General features: G+C 36.2%; 1 protein-coding gene and 1 non-coding gene across 3 annotated transcripts; one reads left to right on the top strand and one right to left on the bottom strand.

The window, feature by feature from the left end:
* Positions 1–345: 345 nt before the first annotated feature.
* LOC129888788 (cellulose synthase-like protein D2) lies at positions 346–6,916 on the bottom strand. Of its 2 annotated transcripts, none has more exons than XM_055963797.1 (4): positions 5,618–6,916; positions 4,335–5,227; positions 2,561–3,368; positions 346–2,412 (listed from the first exon to the last, which is right to left on the bottom strand). In XM_055963797.1, the coding sequence occupies exons 2-4, from the start codon at positions 5,189–5,191 to the stop codon at positions 667–669; spliced, it is 3,411 nt and encodes a 1,136-aa protein (XP_055819772.1). In that variant the 5' UTR covers positions 5,192–5,227; positions 5,618–6,916; the 3' UTR covers positions 346–666. The 2 variants fall into 2 exon arrangements, with proteins under 2 accessions (XP_055819772.1, XP_055819773.1); XM_055963798.1 differs by having other exon boundaries at positions 5,853–6,916.
* Positions 6,917–9,216: 2,300 nt separating this feature from the next.
* Positions 9,217–9,290, top strand: TRNAT-AGU (transfer RNA threonine (anticodon AGU)). Its single transcript has one exon. It is a non-coding gene; the product is annotated as a tRNA-Thr (tRNA).

The raw sequence follows: 9,290 nt of genomic DNA, 5'->3' as shown, positions 1-9,290 counted from the left end.
CATTTTCTCGAGTTTCTAGTGAGGTCCCTTTGGTAAAATTGTAAGAATGAGCAAAAATCAAGCCTTAGGCGACATTTATAATATTATCTCCGGTCCATATTATTTATCTTTTTAAGATTTTCACACATCGCTTGAGAAAAACATTTAATAACCTTAATCAAAAAGATATTTGTCTTAAATGTTTTTCCCACATTAATAAAATTATTTACCTTGTCAAAGTGAAAAAAAAATGATAAAATTCTAAACATGTCAAAGTTCTTCATAAAACAAAAGAAGGGACAACTTGATTCACAACACATTTCACGTTCACGTACGATTCGAAAAACTTCAAATAAACCAAAAAAAAATTATACAAAGGATAATTAAAAAGAATCAATTTCACTACTGTATTTTGAGGTTCTGATTACAAAGAATGTATCATAATATGTGTTATTCTTCCCTATGAACATTGAGTCAAAACAATAAAAAAAAAAACTCCACATAATAATCAAGAAAAGATAACTAAAAGAATGATTTTGAATTGATTGTGGAATAGTCTAATTAAGTAAACAGAATTCCATACTCGATCTCATAGATACATATAAAATTCTGCAGAAAACCGTATTGGATGAAAAGCCGTATGTACGGCTTGGAGAGAGATGTTACTATGCCAGTATAGAAAAGTTCTCAAGGGAACTGAAATGAACCTCCAATTTCAGTGTTACCTGCAGGGGGGTTGATTGCAACCCAAAGTAGGGAAATGGTAATGGCAATGAGCCCGGACCACACGAACACGATGGTTGGTGTTCTTCCTCGTCGTCCCATCAGTCCTTTCGCGAAAGGATAGAGATGAGCCAACACCCAAAAGCTGAAGAAAACGCCTCCTAACAAACGGCTCCATTGAGGTATTGTGCTGTATATAGTCCTGCTGAAGCCAACGGCTATCGCGACTAAGTTAACCATCATGATTGTAATAGGTGGAATCATCAATGATGTCCATTTGATGACGTAGAGATCAGCAAACTCATCGTCGTTTTCATCACCGGATGATTTTGATGTCAGAGTGAATGAAATCTCAATGCCAGCAACTACTTTTAGTAGACCTTGAAGCACAGCAGCAAGATGTGCACTCGTGCCTCCGATTAACCAAAACTGTTCATTGCGCCACCATTCTTCTAAAGTAATGCCAGACCATTTGATCTCGAGCACAGCAAGCATGCAGAGAGTTAATGAGATGACAAGGAGGTACACGAGAAATGTGACATTAAGGCTCTGAACGATGAATTGACCGGAGAAAAGTGAGAGTGCTGGGAGGAAGCAGTAGACAATCAGGAATATTGAAGTGAATGGGTAGATGCCAACGTTGAGGTAAGCAATCCGTTGTAAGATTTTCATCTTCGGACTAGCAAGAAAGGCGTTATTGCGCGAGAAGAAGATCTCAACGGAGCCAGTAGCCCATCGTAGGACTTGGTGAAGCCTATCAGTAAGATTGATTGGTGCAGTTCCACGGAATGCATCTCTTTTTGTCACACAGTATATCGATTTCCAACCCCTATTATGCATCCTGTATCCTGTTACCACATCTTCAGTAACAGATCCGTAAATCCATCCAACTCGATTGCCCCATTCAGTTTTGTCTTCATACCAACACGATATGACGCTCACTGCTTCAGCAACAGTGGAAGCATCAAGAAGTTCTCTTGGAATAGTTAGTGCACCGGGAGGTCGTCCATTCTTTACAGCAGGGTGATCAGCGAGCGGTCTACCTTGGAATTCAGCCACTGGGATTGAATCAATGAGGACACTAGAATTTCCAAATCTTTTGGGAAACAAAGCAAGATCCATATCCTCATCATCAATGTCTCCCATTCTAAGTCCCCTCTCGTCAGCAACAATGGCCTTACTCTTACCCCTCCCAAAGCAACAACTGCAGCAACCAGGGTGGCGGTCCTTTGCTCGTGGGGGGTCAAAACCATATAGAGCAGTCCGTCGGAAGAGACAACCGGTGCCCACATAAACAGGACCTTGAAGTCCGTCCAGTGCACGCATATTCACATCAAAGAAAACAGTATTGTGATTTGCATAGCGATCAGAGGGATCAATCCCCTCAAACCTCTGAGGGAACTGGACATAACAAAGACGATCTCCACCCCGGTCCATCATAAAACACATGCCCTCCCTTATTGCCTCTGAGTTGTAGATGTAGTGATCACAGTCAAGGTTTAGAATAAAAGGGCCATTGGACATGACAGCTGACGCTCGGACCAATGCATTCATAGCTCCAGCCTTCTTGTTGTGATCATAGCCAGGACGCTTCTCACGAGAAACATACACCAGCATGGGGAGCCGAATATCAACTTCCGTAAAATCAATCATACTGCCATCAGCTGTCGCACCATGCAAGGCTTCGTCACTTGGAGGTTTTAGCATCACCTACAGTTCATAAGGAAACCAAAATGTAAAAGCAATCTAATAATTGAAATGGAGGGAGTATATAAAATATATATCCATAAACTAAAAATCCTAGTTCCGCCTTTGGATGCAGCAATTATTAGATGCTACGAACAAGCATGATCGATACCTGTATGATTCCTGCATGATCACCCCGAGAGTGCTCAGGAGAAGCTACCATCCAAGTTCCAGGCCAGTGTGTTCCATCTGCCATCCAAGTGGCCTTAGTTATCTTGATAGGTTCCAAAGGTTCATCTCCAGCTCTCTCTCTCTGAAGCTTCAAAGCCTTGATTTCCTCTCGAGCATTGTAGGCATCAGAACGCCGACGAATAGAATCAGGAAGGCCATTGGTTCGAACTTTAAATTCATCATATTCACGCTTCACACGTCTACGATCCTTGACGAAATCTTGACGTACTTTGTTCTTGTAAGGATCTTTCTTCAAGCTGAAGTAACTCTCCGGGTTCCTTGGTTCAATATTATGTTTACGACAAAACGGGACCCAAATGTTGGCAAAACTTGCAGCTTCTGCCATTGCTTCAAACGTCAAAAGAGCACCTCCATCATCAGATACATAGCAAGAAAGTTTTTCGACAGGGTAATCAGCAGCAAGAATAGATAGTATTGTGTTTGCTGTAACGAGTGGCGGCTCTTTCTCTGGATCTGCTGTAGAAACAAATATATCCATTCCTGGAAGATCAGATTTTCCGGTGGGATTGGTGGGGGTCGGAGTTTCAAACTTTTCTTTTAAGACAGTAAGATCAGTAGCACGATTGACTGGACATAACTTAGGAAGCTGATCAAGCAGCCATGAAATTGCAAACCAAATCTCACAGATTATCGACATATACCACAGCCATATAGCATCATTGTTGGGATGGTTGATCCTCCATTGAAGAAATAATCCGAGTACAACGACACGAATTAAGATCAAAAGCCTGTAAAATGAAAGATATGTCATGACAGTTTCTCAAACATCTTGAAAATAATAACAAAAGAAAAGCTAAACATATCCCACCATATAAATATGTATATTTCGAGATATAAGCACCATGAACAGATTGGACATTGAAGTTAGTTCAATCCTATTATTAGGTAAACAATCGTAGACCTAATAAAAGACCATTAAGCATTGGACAATCAACCTAGAGCATAGGAGTATGCAAATGTAATCGGAAAAAGGCAGAATAATTAGATCTTGTCTGTCAAACAGACTAATAGGGGCAGAGCTAGGGGGAGCAAAGGGGTTCACCCAAGCCCAATTTGCCAGAAAATTACATTGTATGTACAAAGTCAAAATTATTTTCCATGTATATATACTAGTTGTTGAATGTATTTGCTTTCTTCATGTGTTTACTTCTTCATATTTTGAATTCTCTTAGTGAAATTTCTGACTCCGCTCTGCACGGTTGCACGCTAAGCCTTAAGATACTAAATTTACAGCACACTAAAGATGGCATTGATGGGTAATGTCATCAGATGGTGATATCAAATTTGCATTACAAAAAACCACATTAACCAGAAATTGCCAAGGTAAACGATATGTCCCCTATAAGTTATTCCAGTAAGGAAATATTATATGATTGTTTCTGTATTTGTTTTTCTTTAAAGGAAATATTGGTACACAAAACTGATTTAGCTTCACTCATTGAGTGAATGGGCAATTTTGAAACACTAGAGGAATAGCCAAATAAGTTAGAAGATTAAGACACTATGCCAATAGATTTAAAGTTATTCATCTAATATAGTTAAACCTCTCTTTTCGCATAAAAATTGGCTTTGATAGTGAAATGATCTTATATAGGGTGATTGTTATAGAGAGGTCTGATTGTACTCGTGCTTAAACTAAATGTACCAGAGAAGACAAAAAATAGTCGTTGATACTACTTGGAACAAGAAATTACCGGTATGGGCTGAGTACTGCAGCAGGTATCTTCAGCTTACGAGTAAGTGGCCTCCAAGGTTTGTTGAGAAGTTCAGAATGTTCACCGATGTTATCATCTTCGTCGTTTCCAAATACTTCATCCTTTGGCCAAATAGCATTCCCATATCCATATGTTCCTTTAGTCTCAAATAACCATCTATTATGATCAAAATCTCCTGTTTGACTCCTCATCAACCCTGACTCGCTCCTTATTAAGGCCGACTTATTAGCTGATCGCATCACGGACAACCTCCTTTCATTTTTAGACATCCCAACGTTTGAAGGTAATGACAAAGGTTGTCTAGAGGGATCCACATCATTCTCAGCTAAATCAGTGTTCTTGTAAGGCTCTTTACAACCCGGACAAATCCCATCTCCAATTTTGACAGCATCAATATAACAATCCCGACAAATTTTGAAATCACATTCGCAAGGAAGGATATCATCACCCCTCCCATCACTCATGACCTTTCCATCACAACCTTGTATAGCACAAGAAGACCCTTTAGTACCAGCCATCTGAGGATGATTGGCTTCCGAATCAATCACCTTATCCATCAAATGTGCACGAGTAGCACTGTTATATCCACCACTAAACAAGGAATTTGACACATACTGCTCTTCAACCCTCTGTGAAATGGAAGGATCAAAAGGTTGATAATCAGGTGTCGGAGGCATATGCACCGTGTAGTTCGCAAACTCTATACCACTGATCTCACTATCCAGGGAGTCCCTAGACAAGTTCACATAGCGACCAGAGGAAGTCCTCCTTGCAAAGGTCACGCCCGGAGGCTTACCTTGTTGCAAATCTGAAGGTTTGAAGGATCTTCCAGCCATTTAGCTAAAAATTGAGCAACAAGATTTCACCAGAACCTGAAAATGCAAAAGGCCAATGAAGTAAACAGAAAATTTTAGCTAGGTGAAAGCATACACAATTAACAGAAAATCTGAAAGACTCATGCCTCAAGATTTCAGCTAGCTGTAAGTATGCACAACTAACACTTCCATTTGAGACAACAAAAAATAAGAGTTGGAAAGAACCAAAATACTTAAATATCATTTGCAGCTCATTTGAACAGTGAAAAGCAAAATTGAAGGGGAGCCTTGGCGTAACTAGTAAAGTTGTTGCCATGTGACCAGGAGGTCATGGGTTCGAGCAGGGTAAGGCCGCGTACAATAGACCATTGTGGTCCGACCCTTGCTCATAGCGGGAGCTTAGTACATTGGCCTGCCCATAGTGAAAAGTAAAATTATGACACAAACCTCTTCCACTTCCTCAATTCTTTTCAATTTGTTAAAGATTGCACCTTTTATCCATTTACATTGCTCAGACTCGCAAAAAATGGTGCCACACACGTGTCGGATCCTCCAAAAAATGCACTACTTTTGGAGGCTAAGACACCCATTCGTCTGTATTTTTGAAGAGCCCAAGCAACATACATCCAAAACACAAAAAGAAAAGTATTAAGTACGACCATAATCACACAGGGAAAAGTACCTATTAGCCTTGATGAGGAACCCAGCAAGAACAAAGGATCAAGAGTTTCCTACACCATATCCAAGAAAGGACAGAAGTTTTTCAAAAACCAAAGGAGTATAGCAGTTCAAATAGACATTCAAATAGTTCTTCCAATACAAATCAATTGATAATACATCTCAACTATATTTTGACATGCATAAGTGGAGAGATATGGACCTCCACTCCTTGTCCAAAAACTATATAAACAATTCCACCAAAATCTTATAATACATATAATACTAAATAATCTACCTACCAAAAGGCCTGTAAGAGACATTCAAAGCAAATACTAATAAAAAAAATCCAAGATTCTCAACAACATATAGCAGCACAAAAGATACATGTATACAAACATCACAAATTACAACAACAACAAATCCAGTGTACCACCATGTTTCTGATAGAAACTCGGCTCAAGAAAAAAAAGTCTCTATCTAAAAAAAAAAAAAGCAAACAAGTACAAAAAACAACAAATAGTAACAAAAACAAAACAATACAATTTTAACAAAAAGTTTTCATGGGGTCCCATCAAAATGTTACAACCAGACTGAGTCTTTAATTATCCTATAGAATTAACAACAAACACCCTTAAACCATTTTCCTCTCTCTTTCTCTTTCAATAACTCCTCAAGTCTCAAATATTGACAAAAAATGAGTCTTTTTTAGACTTGGTATTATCAGTAGATAAAAAAAGTTCTTTATTTAACAGTTACTAACCTCAAAGTTGAAAAAAAGAACAACCCCAAATGAGAAAGATTCAAACTTTACAAAGAAAAGATATAAAGACTCAATTTTTGACATGGTATTATCAGTAGGAACAAAAATAGTGCTTTATTTAGCAGTCACCAACCTCAAAATTGAAAAAAGAAGAACCCCAGATGAGAAAGATTCAAACTTTATCAAGAAAAATATATAAAGACTCAATTTTTGACACCTTTCAATATACTACCAAATAGCAACTCGGCTATATGACACCCAAAAAAAAAAGAACACAATATCTAAAATAATCAAAGGTTTCAAGAATGTGTGTATATGTTTATATGGAAAGTAACAGAGTGAATAAATGAGTTCCCTTTTTTTAGGACATGAAAAAAACATTTTCCTTTTTTGGTTGCTTGAGAATTTCAAGAAAATAGGAAATGGAATATTTTTAAACCTTATGTGTACTATGTAGTTATTATTATAAGAATTTATTAGGCAATTTATGAAGAGATTACCGCCCCGCCCTTTATAGTCGCGACTGTTGTCATGGAAAAAGAGTTTGTTTTCTGTGAATGTAAACTTTAATGGCTATTAAAGATGTTCATATGAAAGCTTTTACTTTCTTGCTGAATGGAGGGAGGAAGAAAGAACACTTTTTTAGGGGGTAAAGAGAGAGAAAAGAGGAAGTTTTGGGGATCTAAAAGTAATTAATGGGAATTTAGGGGGGCAGTCTGAACACGATTAAAAGGAGGTTGAATTTTCCGTTAATGGGATATTTCACAATCTTTACAACTGGAACCAGTAAGGAGAACAATTAGTAAATTGCAAAAATAAAAATAAATAAAAAATAAGATTTAAAATATTTAAATGAAACTAATAGGGTTGTTCAATAAAACGAAAATTAATAACCCGAACGGAAAAAAAGTTATTGATTTATCGATAATGAATTATTGATTTTTTGATAACGGTTTTGATTATCCTTTTTTTTTTTATATTGGATTATCAGTTCTTAATGGTTTGAGGGTTTTTCTTAACTAGTTAATCGATAACTAGATAGTAAATTAATAAATTATATTTATACTTTTGAGTATATAAAGTTTTTGACTTTGGATTTACTTTGATACTTTCATTTTTAACTATATTAAATTCTCGGTTATTCTACGAGGTGTCGGATTTGCTTTTCAGCAAGATGCAATTTGTCAACTCCGGTGCATGGTTCTTTTGGTTTGTCACCTTGTTTCTAAGTGTTTTTCAATGATTTTTTTGAGTAAAATCTTAATGATTAAACTGATAACGATCAATATTGATAATCGATAAATCGATATCTTAATAATTCTACAACGATTTAGCATGTCTACAAATCAATAACCGATAAGACAAATCGATAAACTTCAAAATTGAACAGAACCGACCAATATGTAGGCCTACTCAACAATAACAACAACAACATTCGCAGACCTCACTTATAAAATTACAACGAGTATGTTGTAATCATCTTTAATTTTATATAATTTTACATTTATTTTAACTTTCGTATTCCTACGTTACTTGTCTTTGTGTATATAACTTAACTAAATTCAATTTTAAAGTATTTGAAAGCGTAAAGAAAAATATTGTTAGTGCATAAAATAAACTAAATTAGTAATGTGTATGTCTTAGAGGATGATGCATCATGACAAATCGACATCAAATTTATCTGAATTCAATATTTTTAATCTAAAACATAATTTTTATATATAAAATTCTACTAAAATTTCATTAAATATTAAATTTTCGATTCAAACAAGTTCAATGCTACGAACCTAATTAACATGTCGAATTCATCAATTTTTTAAAATTTCGAATCCACATTTGTCCATGAACATATGTATAGTGTATATATTTATAGTTATTGCATAGTCCCAAAACTCATGCATAATTCATGAATTCAACAATTGAAGTAATTTTAGGGGACAATATGTATACATTTACACTTCATAAATGCTAGTACCAAAAAATGATGAATTTAGTTCTACTTCAACAAAGTAATATCAAAGTCCCACACGTAAAATCAACCATTCCCTTTACTTAGTTCCATTAATTTAGTCATGAAAGCTACATGTATGGCAAGTTATACCCCCACCCCACCCTATTACAAATCTATTGAAGTTTACGCTACTTATAGATTATTAAAAAGCCCCTTCCCCGCCCTCTTCATCTAGAGCTATCCCGCTACGTACCTTAAGATAAGATAGTTCATATTCTTAGATTGAGGAATAATATAGCGAACTACATCGGATATAAATGGGTAATTACTAATTTGAATCTTGGACCTGATTAGTGAAAGTTCTCCAAAAAAATCTAATTCGGATAGATCCCTACCCCATACTATCCTTCTAGCCTATGGACATGAATATCAACGGAAAAATTTTGAAAACAAAAGTTTGAGTTTTTAGGTCCATTAAATACGATTTTAACCGTTATTTTCAAGTATGACTAAGTGATCTAAATCACATTGAGCTTAGTATTTCATGCATGTCATACTAGGTTAATTACACTAATAATATATTTTTTTTAAAAAAGTACACTACTGAAGTATACAACTAGATAGAAATTTTTCTATAGTTTTCGTATTTATAAAACTTAAAATTAAGAAGCAAAAGCTCTTGTAGCTCAGTTGGTTAGAGCACCCGTTTAGTAAGCGGGAGGTCTTGAGTTCGACTCTCAACAAGAGCA

Source organism: Solanum dulcamara, chromosome 5 (assembly GCF_947179165.1).
Source record: "Solanum dulcamara chromosome 5, daSolDulc1.2, whole genome shotgun sequence".
In the NCBI taxonomy this organism is placed as follows: domain Eukaryota; kingdom Viridiplantae; phylum Streptophyta; class Magnoliopsida; order Solanales; family Solanaceae; genus Solanum; species Solanum dulcamara.
The sequence above is the reverse complement of the archived record's forward strand: the minus strand, read 5'-3'. Positions and strand labels throughout refer to the sequence as shown.

What these genes read in the sequence shown, in the direction of transcription:
- LOC129888788 (XM_055963797.1), bottom strand. Translation starts at nt 5,191, where the DNA reads ATGGCTGGAAGATCCTTCAAACCTTCAGATTTGCAACAAGGTAAGCCT. An exon ending in GCAGTACTCAGCCCATACCG is followed by an intron (nt 3,369 to 4,334) that starts GTAATTTCTTGT and finishes TTCATTTTACAG; the next exon opens with GCTTTTGATCTTAATTCGTG. An exon ending in ATCATGCAGGAATCATACAG is followed by an intron (nt 2,413 to 2,560) that starts GTATCGATCATG and finishes TATGAACTGTAG; the next exon opens with GTGATGCTAAAACCTCCAAG.